The following is a 22,261-nucleotide window of genomic DNA, read 5'->3' as shown; positions in this document are numbered from 1 at the left end:
GATTAAGTCAAAGGCCAAGAACCCCAGGTAAGAAGTACTTTCTGAAAGAGAGAAAATGGAAATCACCCACCCATTCGTCAGTTCTGATTAAGAATGAAATGTCACCGCAAACAAGAACCAAGAAGACACTAGGACTTGCCAGGAGCAGATTATGTAATGACCACAGCTGATCTAAATGTAAAAGAAAGAGTGAACATATTTGTAATCTTGTTCAGCTAATGCTCACTTACACTTGGCCTTCCTTTGTCTGTTTTGGTAGGCAGTGTACAAACTGTTCCCATCCTATTTACAAAGTGTTCCCGTGGTGTCCCATATTTTTTGCTTGTTCTTGACAACGATTACTTCCATATGTAAATAAATTCAACTTCTGTCCAATTACTTAAATGGTTAGGCCCTTGTATATTCTCCAGGGAGCCAAAATGCTCTTTACCCTTAAATCATATATCACATCTAAGTGAACAGTGATATCTGCAGCTTTGATCTAAAACAACTGAAAATGTTAAATGTAATTATCAGCTCATTTTCTTAAAAGCCTCAATAACAGAACCTTAATAACACTCAAACCCACTGAGATAATAATTACACAACAGTCAGAAATTTGCACAGAAAATGCTATCCAAAAATGACTGTAGACTTATCTATAATGAAAACGTGAAACACAAGTAGGCGAATGGCTTAATAATATTGCTACCAAATAATAGAATCCTGAGTTTTAAAAATCGTATTTCAAAAAGTGTTAACAATGAAAATGCTCATAGTATGTTAAATGAAAACTACAGTATAAAAATGTTCTGATTCCAATTCTATGATTTATATGTGTGATATGTTCACATGTGTAAATCACAAACTAAAAACACTAAAACATACAATTTTATATATAAAGCAGGGACTAGGTTTGCAGATGGCTTGTACCTTTTAATTACCATTGTACCTTTTTTTGTATTTTCCAGAGTGCCTAACGTGAGCATAAACTACTTTTAGAGTTAGGAACAATTATTTAAAACTTAAAAAAATATTTTTAATATCAAATGTTATAAAATATTATTATTAAACCTGATTCTCTAAAAAACAATTAATAGAAAAAAGATGACCAACAACAAGTAAATCTGGCCAGGCATTCAAGTCAAATCTTGGAAGTAGATATTTCAGGGGAGAAATGTCAGAGTAAAATAAAATAATAACAGTTAAGGGATCTGCCACTTCTGATAATGGCCAAGTAAGTGATACAAACCAATTTCTCTCTGAGGACAACTAGGAAATCTGGACAAAATACCCACATCTGTGAGAAGGCGTGAGAGCTAATGAGGCAGTGAAGAATTACTGGTCCAAGGTCCAAGAGAAGGCAGAAATACCCCGGGGGGCATTTGTTGATTCTGGAAAAGACCGATGAGAGCTAAGAGCCTGAGCAGCACCCGACAGCCTCGCTGGGCCAGGGAGTCAAGGGCCTCCTGCGTGGGGGTGAGGGGCAGCTGACACAGGCTTTGCCCTAAGACCCTGCTGGGGCCTCACCACTGGAGGAAGGTGAACCAGAAGGAGACAAGCCTTAATAAGGACACCACCCAGCCTTGCATCATCTGAGTCTTGAAACTGGATTAAGCCACTCCCTAGGTGCTAGACCCCTATAAAAAGCTATTAAAATCCTGGTGGAGAAAGATATCATCCTATGCCTTGAATTATTTTTTTTAAATTTTCAAATGCAATGTCCAGAATACAGCAAATAGGAAAAGACAAGACTCTCAGAACAAGAATCAGCAGAAAGAAGAGACAAGAGAAACATAGGTACTCTCGATACTGAAGTTAGCGAGCGTGCCCTTTGAAGTGGCCATGCTTATGAAAATCAAGGAGATAAAGAAAAAAACACAAGAATTTTGGCAGGCAACTAGCATCATAAATAAAAGGACAGGGCAGATTTGAAAAGAATAAAGAGGCTCTAGAATGAAAAACTGCAGTAGCCAAATCAAGAACACAGCGGATGAGTTTAGCCCATTAGACAAAGTAGAAGAAAATTAATGAGTTATACTTTTCGACAAAACTGAGGGAATTTGTCACCAGAAGCTTAGCAGTAAAGAAAGCATTGAAGGGTATTCTTTGGGCAAAGAAAAATGATGTCGGATGAAAGGCTGAAGATGTGCAAAGAAAGAACAACAGAAATGATAAATTATATTGGCAATTGTGAATATTGATAACACAGTAACAGTAATAATGACTTATGAGTGCAAAATAGAAATAGATTCAAAACAGACAATAGTATATAAATCAAGAGCAGATAATTAGAGCTGAACTGATCTTAAATCCTTGCATTGCCCAGGAAGAGGATGAAAGTACCAATTAATGTGAGATTTTTAAAAGTCAAGGATGAATGTTGTCATCTCCAGGGTAACCTTTTAGAGAAGAGTCAGACCTGAGTGGTAGATACATAACTGTTTGTTCAGTAATAACCATGTTGTCTGTATTTTGTGCATTTTCTGTATATGTGTGATACAGTAAAAATGGTTAAAAATAAAAAAGTATAGATTATAATCAGATATGCTGTTTTCAGATAATTCGCTTTTTTAAATTGTTTTTTTAAAGTAATCTCTGTGCCCAAGGTGGAGCTCAAACTCATGACCCCAAGATCAAGAGTCACACGGTCCACCAACTGAGCCAGCCAGGTGCCCCTGGTTGGCTAATTTTTATACTCCAATATTTGAAAAAAAATTGTTTTTAAAGCTAATAATGGCAGGGGCACCTGGGTGGCTCAGTCAGTTAAAATGAGGTGGCTCAGTCTGACTCTTGATTTTGGCTCAGGTCATGATCTCAGGGTTGTAAGACTGAGCCCCACCTGGGTCTCTGTGCTGGGTGTGGAGCCTGCTTAAGATTCTCTCTCCCTCTCCCACTGCCCCTCACCTCCCTTAAAAAAATAATAATTTTAAAAAGCTAATAATGGCAGATGTGCCTTTCACTTGGGTCCAGGCAAATCAAAATGAAAGTCTGAAGTATCTTTAAATCTATTTTTAGAACTCTGATCCAAATGTGCTTTCACATTCAAATTAGCCCCTGTCTATATGGTCCTGTTCTGATACTGAAATAAGTTTCTGACACTTACTATTTCAATTCCATCAACTGTGGTAAATGTATTCTGGGGGGGGGGGAATTGGATTTTTTGTAAAATCCTATTTATCTAAAAAGTTGAGTAAATCAGTTCACTTACTATGCCCCAGCGCTCTGCTTGAAGCTGGTCTACACAAGGATGAATAACACCTGGTCCCTGCCCCCAAAGATTAGTAGTTCAGTGGGGTAAACACATCAATAGCCAAGTAAAATGCAGAATACTATACCATTCATTAAGTAATTCATTCAATTGTTCAGAAATGATTAGGCAACAAATAATAGGCCAAGCACTATGCTAAGCATCACATACATATTATGGCAAACACCACAAGGTGGAGGCACCTGGGTGGTTCAGTCGTTAAGCGTCTGCCTTCGGCTCAGGTCATCATCCCAGGGTCCTGGGATCGAGCCTGCATCAGGCTCCCTGCTCTGCGGGAAGCCTGCTTCTCCCTCTCCCACTCCCCCTGCTTGTGTTCCCTCTCTCGCTGTCTCTCTCTGTCAAATAAATAAATAAAATCTTAAATAACAACAACAAGACACACACACACACACACACACACACACACCACAAGGTAGCTTACTGTCTAGTGGGGAAGACAGTCAAATAAACTGGATGTTTCATTCACAGTGAAAAGGAATTCTGCTGTACTAGTGGCTCAGGGAGAAGCTGAAAGACTTCACAGGGAGATGACATTATTAACACTAGAAAGTAACAGACTTCTGGAAATCTTGGGAGACAAAAGATTACAGCACAAATAATTTTAGGCTATCAGACTAAATGACTAAGAATTAAGTACTGAGAGACAGTCCTAGGACATAAAAACATAAAAATGAGCAACTCTTGTCAGTCCTTTGAATTGAATTGTAATTACAGCTAATGTTTTAAGTTGCTGAAGCTATAATAAACCAAAGGAATATCTCCAGGTTACACACAGTGAGGGGAAAAAAGTTAAGCAGTAAAATGGAAGTTGTACCTTTTATTAGAGCCACATTTCAATAGGCAAATTTTTTAAATGTAAAAATGTTTCCCCCAAATTCAAGGAGATCCTCCTGATTCACCTTATAGCCCACGGTGCCATCACTTTAACTGACTTCCTCAAGAAAGCACCACCACTGCACATATCATTTTGTATCACTGAAGTAGTCTTGCCTCCCCTAGGAAGTGTGACCATTATTATTCCATTCTACAAATGAGGGCACTCAGCCTGCAGAGGACACCCCACACAAGGTCAGAGTTCTCAGCTGAGACTCAATCATTGATCCTTTGATTACAAATGCCATGCATGCTTTTTCTAGTACCCCAGTTCCCTCTCAAGAAGCCACCACACCCAGTTTACAGATTCCAGCTGCCCGAATCTGCCAACCAATCCCCTGGCGCATGCTCAGAATTCTTTCCAAGGGAGTGTTCCAAATCCACCTTCAATGCGACAAGAGCCAGCAAAGGCACCATTAGATGCTCTCAGAATACAGGGCCCATGTGATTAATGAGAAAGCTGAACATTGGACAGAAGGCAAGGGATGGTCCCCAGAGGAGGCCAGATAGAGAAATGCTGTCCAAAGATACTCTGGGAGACTTCAGACTGGGAGGTGTGGATGGGAAGAATAAGCAGCCTCCCTTTTATGTCTTAAAGAACATTCTTGATCTCTGAATATGAAGAAATATGTCTAGCCTGGAGCCTGTTTTAGAATAGGCTGTGGAGACCTAAACTCCCTGCACAAAAAAAAGTATCACAGGGTTGCCTGCCTAGTTTAGTCGGAGGAGCATGGGACTCTTGATCTCGGGGTTGCAAGTTTGAGCCCCACACCGGGTGTAGAGATTACTTAAAAGTAAAAAATCTTGTGCTCTGTCCAATAAATGAATAAACTCTTAAAAAAAAAAAAAGGAAAAAGTATCACATACTAAAGGGTTAGAAGACTAGCATTTGGAAAAGACAAGAGAAAATATAAAGTGCAAAATGGCTACATCAATTTTTTTGTACAGCAAACATGTTCTCTTCGTGTTCTGATCGGCTCTATTCATTAGGTCTGTTAATCCCCATCTGTAACCACCCTAGTCCAACAACCTGGGTTACCATAAAATATGCTTTGAAAGACTGTTTGAAGCGATTATATTATTTACTCCCTGTTTAGTTTTAATATATACAAGAATAGTTTATTCCTGTAGCTATTCATCAGACAGAAGTGAAACTCATAAAACGGAACATCTTTACTAATGAAAGTGAAGAGTCTGTAACAGACTGAACCACTAGAATATAAATTTTGTATCTGATACAAGGACGGTGTTGTTATATTGTGCCTTAGAGTTAAAATCTAACAAAATAGCAATACATTCAAAATAGCCCCAAGCAAAAACAAGTATCAGGAATTAAAGACAAGGGCACCTGGGTGGCACAGCTGGGGGAGTGTCCTGCTCTTCGTTTCAGCTCAGGTCCCGATCTCAGGGCCGTAAGATGGAGCCCTATGTCAGGCTCCGCATTCAGTGCAGAGTCTATTTAGGACTCTCTCTCTCTCTCTCTCTCTCTCCCTTTGGCCCCCCCAACCCCCAATAAATAAATAAATCTTTAAAAAAAAGAAAGACAAAAAACATACACTTCTACAGTTGAAACACAGCTTGGAATTCTAGAACAAGCTGCTAAAGTATAACCTGGTAGCTAACCTTTTAAACAGTCTTAACTGTCAAATTAAAATCAAATGCAATGATAGAATCTAACCATCTCCTAGACAAGAAGTGTTTTATAACCATAATGCTGAACTATTTATATAAGGAAAGGAAGAAACATTATTAAAGTGTATGTCATAAATATTCTTTACTATGAATCTAGAATTCTTGAAGGTGATGTCAATATCTGATAGTGTTACTTTTAGTTAAAAAAAACAGTATCAAAAGTAGAAAGCCTCTGAAGATCATTGTTCTTAGCTATTCTCAAAGTAAACTAATGAAAAGACTAGTAAATTACTAATTACTCATTACTAATGTAAATACATAAATATCTTTAAGATCCTATTCTTGTTTATATGCTTACTTTAGAATAAATATTAAGATTATCTGAGAAACTCTCATTTAATTTCTAAACAGCTGGTAAGGGAAAAAAAACAGACAAAGAAATACGCTCCGGTAAAAATAACAAAAGAATCAAAGAAAGCCCTACTGTGATTTACTAATTTAATTTTTAAAATAGTTTCAGAAAAGCTCTATGGTATTTCTCTATTATTAAAGTTTGTTCCTTGTTCTGTTCAAAACCTTCTGAAAGAATAAAAACTAATAGTCTAAGTTTTAACTACAGAGGCAAGCCTGTAAGAAAAGGCATTTAATACCACAAGCATATGAGTTCTGGTACCAAACCACTGGTACCAAAATTGTGGTCTGCAGACCAGCAACTTCAGCATGAGCCACAGGTTATTATTACTAATGCAGAACCACAACACCCATTCTAGACCCAAGGAATCAAGAATAAATGTCAACACAGCTGACGACTGGCCTCTGCAGCAAAGTAGGAGCTGAAGAGAACTTCAACGTGTTCAGAAACGATGACTGTCAACCTAGGATTGAAGTACCTTTTAAGGACGAGAGCCAAATAAAGATATCTTCAAATAAAAGCTGTCAGAGTCTGCCACCAACAGAGCCTCACTAAAGGAAATTTTAAAACCTATATTTCAGACAGAAGAGTGAACCTAGACAACACAACCAAGTAGGGAAACAAAATGAAAGGCCATGTTCTTTCCACAGTTTGGGTATTAAATATTCATTTTTAAAATAAAAATTATAATGACTGCAGGAAAAAAGGAGAAGAATGGACAAAGAGAGGCATAAATCTATGGGTGGTTCTAAACAAGCATGGTTAGAGATTAAGGTCTTGGGAGCTTTTAAAAAAGACACTAAAATAGGTGTGCCTGGGTGGCTCAGTTGGTTGACTGACTGCCAGGGGTTCAGGTCATGATCCCAGGGTCCTGGGATCGAGTCCCACATCGGGCTCCCTGCTCCGCGGGGGGCCTGCTTCTCCCTCTGCCTCTCCCACTGCTTGTGTTCCTGCTCTCTGTCAAAAAAAAAAAAAAAAAAAAAAGATACTACAATAGGGGCACCTGGCTGGCTCAGTGGGAGGAACATGTGACTCTTCACCTCAGGGTTGTGAGTCTGGGCCCCATGATGGGCACAGAGATTACTTAAAAATAAAATCTTAAAAAAAAAATACAGAAATGACTGGAGTTGAAGGACCTATTCAAAAGAAAGGCAACGATATTATTAACTGCAGACTTTGATGAGGATACGTGTTGATATTTCCCGAGTGAACAACTAGAATCATAGAAACAGAGTGTAACTTCCAAAATAGCAGACAGGAAAAACGGGTAAGCGACAATGCAGTCCACGTGAAGGATGGCAGCAAAGGAAAGGGAAACAGAAACAGTGACGGGAATAAATCTGGGTATGTTAACACTGTTACTGTAAGTGGACTAACTTCTGCAGCTAAAGACAAAGACCAACAGGCTCTCCAATGCTCCCACTCCCATCCCTGAACCCTCCTTCATGCCTTAACACAGGGCCACACGTTCTTCTCCATAGTCTTCGTCACGCTTATGTGCCAATATGTATTTGTATGATTACTATGTCTATTAATTCTGATTAATATTTCTTTCCTCCACCAGACCACGGATTTGATGTTGGCAAGGACTGGGTTTATGCTGGATCCCAAATGTATCCCCAGCACCCGGCGTACTTCCTAACACAGAGTTCTCAAAAAAATCTGTTAAAGGACAAGGGGGGAAGAAAGAAACTGAATAAGCATCAGCAATACCTTCTAGGCTTAAATTTTCTGCAATTATTTTCTTTTGAGATGGGAAGTCCTTAACCCATAAGCACAATGAACAGTTTGTAAGCTAGCTGCCTCCTGGGTCTTATATAGATGACCACATGCATCTTCATGCTGAAAATGCTATTCGTGTGGCCTTCATTTGATCTTTTTAAAAATTCTTAAGCAGCCCATTAAAAACTCCATTAATGAAGCATGCCTTAGGAAAAATGCATTCGCATTTGTACACTACTTAGTTTTATCCATAGACATAACTATTTTTATGACTTGTTTAAAGTACTTTGTGATACTTTTTAATAACTATAATTATTTATTTTTAGCATTATTAACTCCAGTTTGGAAAGGAAAACTGAAGTACTGAGAACCAACCAGTACCAATTTGTAGACTGGAAATTAAAGGAAGCCTTCTGCAGGTAGTACAGGTTGCCCACTGGGCAACAAGATCTTAAAAATTAGGCCACCCTCAGGGGCACATCAGACTGGTAGATGTCCCCCGAATCTGCTCTCCCTTCTTTCAGAGTCATAGGCTTATCCGGGTACATAAGTGCCCAGAGACAGATAACATCTCCCAGCCTCCCTTGCAGTTAGATCATAGGCCTTATTCTGAGCTACTGGTATATAAATGAAAGCAACGTGTGCAATTTCCATTTCACATCCTTAAAAAAACCAAGTTGTTTGTCCTCCAGGTGTCCTTTCTTCCTTCCAGCAGGTCAGAAAACATAGTACTGGGGAGCTGTCTCCAGCCATGTAGACAAGGCTAAAGGACATACAGCCTCCTCAGAACCAGAGAAGGAATCCACGCATTTGGGATGCCCCAGCAGAAGAGGTCTCTGAGTGACCTTCACGGAACAAAGTCTACCAACCCTGGACTGTTACATGACAGAGAAATAAAATGTAACTTGCATAAGTACTGCGTTTTACAACTCTCTGTTACAAGACTTCATCTACACCACAACAAATACAGAGGTTAAAATTAATATAACACAAAAGACAAAAGAATAGATATCAGAGAATCCAATGATACCTTAAAAAGGAAAAAGAAAAAAGACTCTCAGACCAGCAGCACTAGATCAAGGTTGGGGAAATCCAAACTGAGGCCTCAACAGAGGATTATCAAGAAGCAAACCCCCCTCTTTAAGCGTAGTTAGAAGACATATTGACGCAGCCTGGAGACTTGACCTTTTTTAGCCCTGAATGTTATCTCTTCTGTGAAGTTGGACTCACCAGGTTGTCTTCATAAAAAGTTATTAACTACTCAAATCATTCAATAGTCATAATTTAGTGCCATGTAATTTTAGCAGCTCAAGGTTAATAAAAGAGCTCAACCTTATTTTTACTAATAATTTGAAATTATATTTCTTTTAAGCATGTTTTGGTGCTCACATTTTTCCCTGAGAAATAACTTTCCCTTGGAAGCTGCAACTGCAAACAGGCAACTCTAAACCTTTAAAGTTTGTTAAAAGCAACTGAAGAAGTATGATCTTCGCTTAATTTTTATTTTTCTTCAAGTAAAATGGGTTACCCAGTTTATAGCTTTTCAAGAACTCTTCTTAAAGCCCCAAAAGCTCTATTAAGAGCCAAGGGAGCTGGGACAGAAGTAGAAAGTAGTAAATTATGCTGCTAGGGCTCACATATTATTTCTACTAGCATCCTTTTATGGACAATAATGTATCTGCCCCAAAGGGGATGGGGTGGGAAGGGAAAAATGTAGCCTCTTCCTTTATGACAAAGATTCAAAGTAAGTTAACAAAATAAATATATTATACATTTAGATAAACATAATACACATCATAGTGCAAAACTCATGTTAACCATTTTAATACCTGATGCTTTGTTAATTAGATATATTTAGAGTGGGTCCCAGAGAAGTTGATATTAATGACAGGTTTGATGGCAATCTTTATTTCATGGCCAGCCTATCTATAAAACATCCTGATGAACATCTATCATAATGTGCAACAAAAGCTGGAAAACATATTAAATATCACTGGATACAGAGAACAAACTGGTGGTTGCCATAGGGGAAGTGAGGGGGGCAATGGGTAAAATAAAGGGAATTATCTTGCTGAGTACTGAGAAATGTATAGAATTTTTTAATTATATTGTGCACCTGAAACTAATATAACACTGTATGTTAATTATATTTCAATTTAAAAAATAAATACACAAATACATATCACTGAAATCTTCCCCAGCCAATATTTTATAGAGCTACCCTTGATCCTTTATATTAGGTGGTGGCGGAGGGTCCCTGTGCTTTTTAAAAAGGGCTCACTGGACATCTTTCAAAAATTCAGTATCCCTCACTACCCAAATCTATTTGATTCCTGGATTCAGATGGAGAAAGTCTAGATGTCAAGAGAAACTTAGATCATTCACTAACTGATAAAAATTCCCATCCATATTATCCACAGCCCTAGCCAATGAGACACTGGTGTTGGAAAGAACCGGTATCTTCTATATCTTGTATACGGAAGACCTTTCTAGTTTTTCAGCCACCTAAAACAGCCTGCTATTTTAACATTCCTTAAAAACTGAATATTAAAAGCAGCAATAGAAAAACAACTTGTTACATTCAAGGGAACCCCCACAAGACTATGCGCAGATTTTTCAGCAGAAACTTTGCAGCCTAAAAGAGAGTGGCACAATATATTCAAAGTGCTGAAAGAAAGACAACTTCCAACCAAGAATACTCTATCCAGCAAAGTTATCACTCAGAAGTGAAGGGAGGTAAAGAGTTTTCCAGGCGAGCAAAAACTAAAGGAGTTCATTGCCACTACACCAGCCTTACAAGAAAGGTTAAAGAAAAAAGAAAGGGTACTACTTAGTAACAAGAAAACATATGAAACAATAAATCTCACTGGGAAGGTAAATACATAGTAAAGGTAAATATAAAGTAAATATATAATCATTTATAAAGCTAGTATGAAGGTTAAAAGACAAAACTGGGGTGCCAGGGTGGCTCAGTCAGTTAAGCAGTCAACTCTTGGTTTTGGCTCAGGTCATGATCTCACATGGGTTGTGGGATCAAGCCCTGCATCTGGCTCTACGCTCAGCGGGGAGTCTGTTTGAAGATTCTCTTCCTCTGCCCCTCCTCCCACTCACATATGTGTGTGTGTGTGCACTCTAAAATAAATCAATCTTTAAAAAATAAAAGACAAAAGTAGTAAAAATACCTTTGATTACAATAATTAGTTGAGGAATACATGTGTAAAACGTGACATCAAAAAAGCATGGCAAAGACAATAAAAATGTTGAGCTTTAGAATGGTATCAAACTTAAGTTGTTATCAACTTAAAATAGACTCTTACATATAAAAGTTGTTATATTTAGGCTTCATGGTAACCACAAAACAAAAACCTATAGTGAATACACAAAAGATAAAGGGAAAAGAACAGAAGTATACCACTAAAGAAAGAGAAGAAAAAACAAAGAGAAACTACAAAAACAGCCAGTGAACAATTAAGAAAATGGCAATAAATACATGCCTATCAATAATTATTTTATATGCAAGTGGACTAAATTCTCCAATCAAAAGACCGAGTGGCTGAATGAATTAAAAAATGAGCCCCATCTATATGCTGCCTACAAGAAACTCACTTTAAATGTAAAGACACACAGACTGAAAGTAAAAGGATGGCAAGATATTCCATACAAATGAAAGCCAAAAGCAAGCTAGAGTAGCTATACTTACATCAGATAAAATAGACTTTAAAGACTGTAAAAAGAGACAAAGAAGGTAATTACATAACAATAAAGGGGTAAATCCAACAAGAAAATATAACATTTGTAAATATTTACGGCACAACATAGGGGTACCTAATATATAAAGCAAATATTAACAGATCTGAAGAGAAAAATAGACACCAAAAAGGGTAGGGAATTTTAATATCTCACATCAATGGGTAGATCATCCAGATAGAAAATCAGCAGGAAACACTGGCCTTAAACAACATGTTAGACCAGATGGACTAAAAGATATACACAGAACATTCCCTCCAAAAGCAACAAAATACACATTTTTCTCAAATGCCCATGGAACATTTTCCAGGACAGATTATACTTTAGGCCACAAAGTAAATCTTAACAAATGTAAAAGGACTGAAATCATATCAAGAATCTTTTCTGACCACAGATGAAACTAGAAATTAATTACATGAAAAACCTGGAAAATTTATAAATATGTGGAGATTAAACAACATGCTACTGACCAACCAAGGAGTCAAAGAAGAAATCAAAAGAAAAATTTTAAAAATCTTGAAATGAATAAAAATGGAACTATATTACATACCAAAATTTGTGGGATGTAGCAAAATCACTTCTAAGAGGAAAGTTCATAGTGATAAATGCCTACATCAAGAAAGAAGAAGGGACGCCTGGGTGGCTCAGTCGGTTAAGCGTCTGCCCTCGGCTGGGGTCATGATCTCAGAGTCCTGGGATCAAGTCCCACAATGGGATCCCTGCTCAGCAGAGAGCCTACTTCTCCCTCTCTGCTGCTCCCCCCAGCTCGTGCTCTCTCTCTCTCTCAAATTAAAAAAAAGAAGAAGAAAAGTCTCAAATAAACAATCTAACTTTATGCCTCAAGGAACTAGAAAAAAGGAAGCCCATAGTTAGTAGAAGGAAGAAAATTAACAAAGATTGGAGCAGAAATAAGTGATATAAAGACTAAAAAGACAATAGAGAAAACCAATGAAACTAGGAGCTGGTTCTTTGAAAAGATGAACAAAACTGACAAGACTTTAGCTAGACTCAGCAGGGAAAAAACGAGTCAAATAAATAAAATCAGAAATGAAAGAGGAAATGTTACAACTGATGCCACAGAAATACAAAGGATCATAAGAGACTGCTATGAACAATTATATGCCAACAAGTTGGACAACCTACAAAAAATGGATAAATTCCTAGAACCTACAACCTACCATGACTGAATCATGATGAAACAAAATCTGAACAGGCCAATTGCTAGTAAGGAGATTGAATCCATAATCAAAAGCCTCCCAATGAAGAAAAGGCCAAGACCAGATGGTTTCACTGATGAATTCTAACCAACATTCAAAGAATACCAATCCTCCTTAAACTCTTCCAAAAAATAGAAGAGGCAGGAACTCCTCCAAACTCATTTTATGAGGCCAGCATTGCCCTGATACCAAAACCAGACAAGGATGCTACAAGAAAAGCAAATTACAGACCACTATTCCTGATGAACATAGATGTAAAAATCCTCAAGAAAATATCAGCAAACCGGGGCACCTGGGTGGCTCAGTTGTTAAGCGTCTGCCTTCGGCTCGGGTCATGATCCCAGGGTCCTGGAATCAAGCCCCACATTGGGCTCCCTGCTCCATGGGAAGCCTGCTTCTCCCTCTCCCACTCCCCCCTGCTTGTGTTCCCTCTCTCGCTGTGTCTCCCTCTGTCAAATAAATAAAATCTTAAAAAAAAAAGAAAGAAAATATTATCAAACCAAAGAAAATATTAGCAAAAAAAGAAAATATTAGCAAACCAAATTCAACCAAATAAAACAATCATAAACCATAATCAAGGGGGATTTTTTTCCAGGGATACAGGGTGGTTCAACAACCACAAATCAATGTACTATATCACATTAACAAAATGAAGGCTAAAAATCATATGATCGTTTCAATATATGCAGAAAAAGTAATTGACAAAATTCAACATCCATTTATGATAAAAACTCTCAACAGAGTAGTTATAGAGGGAACATACCTCAACATAAAAAAGGCCACATATGACAAGCCCACAGCTAACATACTCAACAGTGAAAACCTAACAGCATTTCCTCTAAGATCAGGAACAAAAAAGGATATCCCACTCTCACCACTTTTATTTAACATAGTATGGAAAGTCTTAGGCACAACAATTAGGCAAGAAAAATAAAAGGCAACCAAACTGGAAAGAAAAAAGGAAAACTGTCACTATTTGCAGATGACATATTATATGTAGAAAACTCTAAGGACTCCATCAAAAAGCTTAGAATAAATGAATTCATTAAAGTTGGAGGATATAAAATCAATACTCAAAAACATGTTGCATTTTTATTCACCAATAATGAGCTATCAGAAATAGAAATAAAAAACAATCCTATTTACAATTGCGTCAAAGAGAATAAAATACCTAGGAATAAATTTAATCAAGGAGGTAAAAGACATGTATATTGAAAACTATTAAGGCATTAATGAAAGAAATCGAAAAAGACATAAGTAAATGGAAAGATATTCCGTGCTCATGGATTGGAAAAATCAATATTGTTAAGATGTCCATACTACCCAAAGCAAGCTAGATTCAATGTAATCCCTATCAAAATTCCAATGGTATCTTTCAAAGAAACAGAACAACTAATCCTAAGATTTGTATGGAATCCACAAAAAACCTTGAATAGTCAAAGCAAACTTAAGAAAGAAGACCAAAGCTGAAGGCATCACACTCCCTGATTTCAAACTATTATAAAGTATAGTAATCAAAACAGTATGGTTTGCCATAAAAACAGACACACAGATCATGGAACATAATAGAAACCCATGCATATTTGGTTAATTAATTTACAACAGAGAAGCCAAGAATACACAGTAAGAAAGGAACAGTTTCTTCAATAAATGGTGTTCAGAAATGGCATTTGACCACTATCTTTTATCACACACAAAAATTAACTCAAAATGGGGACATCTGGGTGGCTCAGTGGTTAAGCATCCAACTCTTGACTTCAGCTCAGGTTAAGATCTTGATGTCAGACTCCACGCTCAGTGGGGATTCTGCCTGGGATTCTCCCTCACCCTCTCCCTCCGCCCTCCGCCCCCCTTCAGTCACATGCATGCACATGCTCTCTTTCTCCTTCTCTCTCAAATAAATTTTTTTTTAAATTAACTCAAAATGGATTAAAGGCTTGAATATAAGGCCTGAAAGCACAAAACTCCTAGAAGAAAATACAGGTGGTAAAATCCTTGACATAGCTCTTAGTGATGATCTTTTAATCTGACACCAAAAGCAAAAGCAATAAAAACAAAAATAAGTGGGACTACATCGTACAAAAAAGCTTCTGTACAGCAAAGAAAACCAATAACAAAATGAAAGGACAACCTACCGACTGGGAGAAAATATTTGTAAATCATATATCTATCTGATCAGCCACTACTTTCCAACATATATAAAGAACCCTTATAAGTCAATAACAAAAAAACAATCTAATTTAAAAATGGGCAGAAGATCTGAATAGACATTTTTCCAAAAAAGATATACAGATGGCCAACAGGTACATGAAAAGATGCTCAACATCGCTCATCATCAGGGAAATGCAAATCAAAACCACAATGAGCTATCACCTCACATCTGTTAGAATGGCTATTATCAAAAAGAAACGAAATAACAAGCATTGATGAGCATGTGGGGAAAAGGGAGCCCTTGTGCACTGGTGGTGGGAATGCAAATTGGTGCAGCCACTCTGGAAAACAGCAGGGAGGTTCCTCAAAAAATTAAAAAATAGAACTACCATATGACCCAGCAATTCCACTTTGGGGTATTTATCTTAAGAAAACATAAACACTAACTTGGAAAGATATCTGCACCCCCTGTTCATTGCATTATTTACAACAGCCAAGATACGGATACAACCTAAGTGTCCATCAACAGACGAATGTATAAAGAAATTGTGACATATATATATACACAATGGAGTATTACTCAGCCATAAGAAAAGAATGAAATCTTGCCATCTGTGACATGGATGGACCTTAAGGACATCATCCTAAGTGAAATAAGTCAGACTGAGAAAGACAACACCATCTGATCTCTCTTACACATAGAATCTAAAAAAACAAGCTCAGAGAACAAACGGTGATTACCAGAGGCAGGACGTGGGAGGTCAGAGAAATGGGTAAAAGGGGCCAAAAGGTAAAAAGGAAAAAAAAAAATGGTCCATTACTGACCAACAAAAAACTAAACACAAGAGTTTTACACTGGGGGAAAAAACTGCTTTCATCCTATCACCCTTGCTCATAATGCTTCAATGCCTCCCCACTGCCTACAGAATAAAATCCAAAAATCTATAATCTAGTATTTCGGTCTTTTACAATCTAGTACAGTAGGGAAAACACTAGGCAGTAAGGATTATATAAGTACTAGGCATTAGCTCATTATCTTGCCCTGGACTTATGGGTTAAGTCATAGACTCTGACAGCTAAAAAGAAACTATCAATCTTAAATGAGCATATGACCACCTACAGCACCTGACCCCAGGGTTGCTTTAAGGTCTAAATAAGAATAAATGGGGAGAGCCCACTAAAAACTATCAATCATTCTACAAACAAAAGCTGTCAGTTTTACTATCCAGTATTATCACCCAGACAAAAAAAAAAAAAATAAAAATCAGTATTTATCGTACCAGAATTTCTCAGGATATAAAGAGAATCCACCAGGCTTGGGTACACAAGCACAGTGGGACTTTCAAAGTGAACCAGCTGGTTATTTGAAAGGTCAGGTCGTAAAGCTAATGAAACCAGCTACTCTGACCTCTTTTATCCTTTATAATCTGATATATGGCCAACTACCTTATGAATAGGGTAAAAATACAAAGAGGCGTTCAGTACGTATTTGCTCAAGGACTATGTGCCTAAAACACACTTGGATGATGATGAAAAGGATGACATACACAAAGGCGTACTCATCCCAGGTGTCAAGTCCAGATGCTTTCAACGACCAGTACCCCCTTTTAAAACACTCTAAGAAAGTCACGTGGTAAAACAATGAAAGAAATTACAAAGGAAAAAGTTTTGCTTGAGTACGTCAAGAGAAATTCAGGTGCTGGTGGTAAAACGTACTCTTAAGAAATGGGGGCTTTAGCCTAAGGAGGAGCAAGCATTGTAATGGTCTTCCTTCTCCCAGTAACAGTCTCGGATTCACTGGGAAATGACCCATCCCTCTGCTCTCAAAGTTAATCCCATCCCCAGCTCATTCCTCTAATCAATAGCTCAAGGGTAGGACAATAACCCAGAACTAAATTCATCTGATAGTCTCGTCACATATCCCTGGCCTGTTTCAGGGGTGGACAGATCCCTTAGGTTTGTCAAATCAGAATGAACCTTGGGATTTTTGCATTGACTTGCAAAAGAGGGCAACCAGAAAAGGAAGGAGTGGCAGGGGGAAAGACACATCAGAAACCACAGCGCTAACTGTTCAAGCCAATTGACGTTGGCTTACAACACGCAGGTCATGAAATACACAGACTTAACTAGGATAGAGAGCCAAAGTTTTTAGGAGCAGGCTACCACGTTCACATTTGTGTCTGAGAAAAATACTTCTGGGAACTGCATCTATAATAGACTTTAAAAAAAAAAAAGGTTTTTAATTTCAAGGCTAGAAACAGAAAGACTATTCTAATAGCCAAGTGAGTGTTAATGGGGCCTGAATGAGGTAAATGATAGCACGAAGAAGAAAGGGCAGAATAAGGAGGTAATCAGGAGGTAGAACAAAAATCAATAGTACATGGACACAGAATCAAGGAAGAGATTACGGTGGCAGGAGAAATAGACGTGCAGCCAAGGAGTCCAGACAGATGGTGAGAGAGAGACTAGAGTATGGGTGAACTTGGAGAGGAAGTTAATGGATTCAGGTTTAGAATAAGAAGTTTTGATGAAGAAAGAGCGGAAATCCCAGAAGACTACCTAACAATCAGCCCACGTCAAATACTTCTTTTATATTATGATCCCTCTGGAAACCAGGACAAGTCAGTCTTCATTCCGGGTGAAGATGGATAATCGTCTTGTCTCTCTGAAAACGTTTATAGTTATTAAAGGTTATGCAATAATTCAACTTCTTTTTAGGGTAAGTGATTAAACTGCCTTTTAAAATAAACAGATACAAACCTCTACCTCATACTGTAACACAAAAATTAATTGGAGGTGGATCACAGATGTAAATATAAAAGCTAAAGCCATAAAGCTTTAGAAGAATATATGAGTATCTTCACAATCTGGGGGTGGGCAAAGATTACTTAGAATACAGAAAGTACTAACCAGAAAAGAAAAAACTGACAAATTGAACTTAAAATTAAAAACTGATCATCGGGGCACCTGGGTGGCTCGGTTGGTTAAGGGACTGCCTTTGGCTCAGGTCATGATCTCGGGGTCCTGGGATTGAGCCCCGAGCTGGGCTCCCTGCTTAGCGGAGAGCCTGCGACTCCCTCTCCCGCTGCCACCCCCCACCCACCGCCCCAGCTCTTGTGCACGTGTGTGCTCTCTATCTCAATCTGTCTCAAAACAACAGCAACAAACTTCTTTTCATCAAAATATATGATTAAGAAAATGGGTAGACAGCCACAGGCTGGGAGAAAACATTCACAAAATGGATCTTTAACAAACGACCAGGATCCAAAGTATATAGAGATCTTACAAATCATTAAGAAAAAAAAAGATAGGGCGCCTGGGTGGCTCAGTTGGTTAAGCGACTGCCTTCGGCTCAGGTCATGATCCTGGAGTCCCGGGATCGAGTCCCGCATCAGGCTCCCTGCTCGGCAGGGGGTCTGCTTCTCCCTCTGACCCTCTTCCCTCTCGTGCTCTCTCTATCTCATTCTCTCTCTCAAATAAATAAATAAAATCTTTAAAAAAAAAAAAAGTCTTGTGCAAGAATGTTCAGAGCAAGCTTTAACCATAATAGCTGCAAACTGGAAACAATCCAAATGTCCATCATCTGGCAAATGGATAAATTGTGATTTATTCATACAATAAAATAATACTCAGCAATATAAAGCATCAAGCTATTGATGTACTCCAATTAACATGAATGAATTTAAAAGACGTTAATGCTAAGTGAAAGAAACCAGACATGAAAAAATACTTACAGCATAATCCCATTTCTAGGAATAGGTAAAACTCCTTCAGGGTGGAGGTGAAGGGGTGACAGGGATTGACTGGGAAGAGACACAAGGGAACTTTCTGGAGTTTTGGAAATGTTTTCTAGGTGTGTGGGTTACACAAAGTGCATGCATTTGTCAACTCAATGAACTGTAGGCTTCTGTGGATGTCACCATATGTAAATTATGCCTCATTAAAAGGAAAAATAAACAAAAAATGATCTCTAATATAAATACCTAAAATCAATATGCTTTATTACTAGACCGAAGGAAACCTTTGTTATTCTAAGGCAAAAACAAAACACACCCACAACTTTTAAAAGGTAAAAACAAGTGGAAACCGGCCAACTAAAACATCACACGGACCACAAACCAACCGTGGGACTGTATGCAAATCACTTAAGCAGTCTGGGCCTCTATTTTCTCATCTATAAAACAGGGATTAGAAAATCCACCTCACGAGACGAACCATTAGAGATGATGGAACTCTGAAAAACAAACTGAGGGTTCTAGAGGGGAGGGGGGTGGGGGGATGGGTTAGCCTGGTGATGGGTATTAAAGAGGGCACATTCTGCGTGGAGCACTGGGTGTTATGCACAAACAATGAATCATGGAACACTACATCAAAAACTAATGATGTAATGTATGGTGATTAACATAACAATAAAAATGAAAAAAAAAAAGAAAATCCACCTCACCAGGAATATGTAAAAAGTAATCATATGCAAAGCAGCTGGTATAGTACCTGGCACGCAGGGCCTTAGTAAATGGTAGTGGGGTAGGAAACAGCAATTACAAAATGCATATAAAAGATCCCCTTTACCCCTCTGGTATAATAGGCAATTATTTATTAATTTAAAGATGGGTTTTATTTTACTATCTTCCCACAGCCCTATCCTTTTTTCATGAAAACTCTCCGTCGGATAACTGACCCTATGCCATCCAGACGGCTGGTGGGGGGAGAGGGAGAGGTGCCTTGCTCTTCAGTGACCCTGCTCCCTCATCTCAAAAATGTTCATGTGAAACGAAGTTTTGAGTAATCAAATTAGATGTAAAGGTATGAGTGAAACTCACAAGTCTAAATTGTTTTATGAAATGCAAAAGACTTCTTATAAAGGGTATCAGTACTAGAGCCAGGTTTCCCATTTATCAGGTTTACCTAAGGTAGCATCCTTCCACCTGCTAGAAAGCTTTCTAATTATCTTTCAAAAGGCCATGCTGTTTCCAAATGCTACAACACGGCAAAGCAATAACTACTTTCCACAAAAACCATGTTCAAACAGTAGACAAAGCTTGCAGAGTACTCTCCTTTTATCACACCAATGCTGTCTGCTTGGATTACAGCCAACAACAGGGCTCAAGTAGATTTATCTTTCCTGTAGATCGTGTAAGTACATTTGCCTAATGCAGTGCCCTAGATTTTACAAATTACATTTGCTGGTGTACTTGCAAGTCTGCAGTTTTGAACATTTTCAAGGAGGACACAAAGACATTTACATACAATAGTTGGTCTTGACCATCAATAAAAGGCCTACTTTGAGGCCACCTACTATCCTTTTGCTGTAATTTAAAATTTCTGCAAAGCATTTCTTGGCTTTTAGCAGAGTCCGTGTTGAGCCAAGATGCTGATGTTCTGTCTGCATTCAGACTGCAACAAAAAGAATCCACATATACCAAAGATCTGTTTGAAAGCTCTTAAGGCCAAAAAATGTCTATTGTGTGGCCCGTGATAGGCACCAACTAAAGGAAACTTGAAACTATAAATAGCGCAGAGAACACCATAGGCCTGGGGGAAAATGTTTTGCTTAAATTGGGACAACGACACAATTCGACATGACGTCCATATTATATCGAAAAAGTGAATGTGAACAAACAAAAAAACTCTGATGAATAAGAAGAATTTATTCTCACTAAAAAGTTCAATATGCCATTTTAGTACCATTATTTCCTTAGGACGCAGTGGTATTCACTGCACAGTGGCTCAGGTCTAACTCTTCATCATGATGTCACAAAAACCGAAATGCAACGGAATCCGACTCAGTGTTGGTGCATGCAGTCCAGGGGTGCCAACAATCAACCTGGAGCAGGCACGGGGCCAGAAAGACTCCAGCAGGTTTCCTCACTGCCCCTGATAATCACTGCTCCCCATACAAACAAGTCCTTAAAAGCTCCAACCTAAAAAAAGAAAAAAATCAGATTTGCTGGCGGTGTCTGCTAAGAAAGGTACAGGGGTCACCTGTCAATGAGCAGGAAAATAAGTGGGTGTAAAAATGGCCTCCCCGGGCCGACTGAAACGCAGTAAATCACAAATCCCTTTCTAGAGTAACGGCTTTACACTAGACCTGTGGAGGGACTCAGGCACCGAGCGTGCCAAGAACGCCCCAACCGTTTCTCCTCGGGACGCGAACGCGCGCCGGGGACCCGACAGCAAAGGCGAGACCAGATGCTGGCAGGGAGAATGGGCATGCCCGGGCTGCAAGCCCGACCGCGGGAGGGGGGGGGGCGGAAGAGGGCAGAATGCTCTCCGTTACCCCCACGACCCTGTCGCGGCCCGTCAAAACACAAAGCCCAACGGGTGGGGAAAAGAAAGAAAGGAATGGAAAACACGTGGTCCGCAGATCCGATGGGGGCTCCCGGGCCGCCAGGTGCACTTCTACCGGAAGCGGCGGACGCGGCGGCGGCCGCAGCCTACACCGCCCCCAACTCCGGGCCCGGGCCGGACCCCCGCCACAGGTTGGCCGAGCCGGGGATCGCGGACAGGCTCGCGCAGAGAATTAAGTTTCTAATAATACAACTTTAGGCGGATTAGCGCCGGCGTCGCCCAATACCGAGGCCGCACTTGTCGGGGGGGGGGGGGTTGCAGGACGCAGCGGGCGCGCGGGCCGGGGTCCCGGGGGGGAGTGGGAGGGGGTGCTCGCGGCGCTGGCGCCTCCCCGCCGGCAGGTGCGCCCCCCGCGCGTCGCCGCGCTCACCAGGTACCAGACGCCGAGCAGGATGGTGCCGGTGCGGACATGGCAGCACAGGCAGCAGCTGTTGGAGTAGAACCGCGTCCAGGGCGCGACCATCTTCATCGCTCGGGCGGCGGGCGCCGTGGCGCGCCCAAGTTTGCAGGACCGTCGGCCGCGTCGCTCGGGGCTCCCTGCGCGGCTGCTGCCGGCTCCCCCGCCGCTCCCGCTGCCGCTGCGGTTCCGCTCGCCCGTTCGCCCGCTCGCCAGTGGCCCGCGCTCCGCGCCTCAGCCGAGAGCTCCGAGCGGCTGCAGCGGCCGGACCCTGCGCTCCGAGGGCGTCGGGAGGAGGAGGAGCGGGGGGCGGGGGGGAACGCGGGGGCGGGCCACGTGACCCGCGCCGGGGCCAGTGATGTCACCGCGGGGTCCGGCCAGCTGCGGGCGCCGCCGGCCGGGATAGATAAAATCAATCATCCTGCACGCCCCCTCCCTCCGCACCCCCCCCCCCGCCCCCGGGCGGGTCCGGGAGCAGGCCCGCGGTGGAGTTCCGGGCCTCCCCTCTCGCC

The 22,261-nt window shown here is 40.1% G+C and overlaps 1 protein-coding gene across 1 annotated transcript in view; it reads right to left on the bottom strand.

Moving 5' to 3' along the window:
* LAPTM4B (lysosomal protein transmembrane 4 beta) overlaps positions 1-22,054 on the bottom strand; it is a 74,755-nt gene extending 52,701 nt beyond the window's left edge. The window contains exon 1 of the mRNA XM_035727200.1: positions 21,723-22,054. Within this exon, the coding sequence (XP_035583093.1) occupies positions 21,723-21,821 (99 nt within the window). The 5' untranslated portion in view covers positions 21,822-22,054. The remainder of the gene's footprint in view (positions 1-21,722) is intronic.
* Positions 22,055-22,261: the final 207 nt, after the last annotated feature.

This window comes from Zalophus californianus, chromosome 4 (assembly GCF_009762305.2).
Source record: "Zalophus californianus isolate mZalCal1 chromosome 4, mZalCal1.pri.v2, whole genome shotgun sequence".
Taxonomy (NCBI): Eukaryota; Metazoa; Chordata; class Mammalia; order Carnivora; family Otariidae; genus Zalophus; species Zalophus californianus.
The sequence above is the reverse complement of the archived record's forward strand: the minus strand, read 5'-3'. Positions and strand labels throughout refer to the sequence as shown.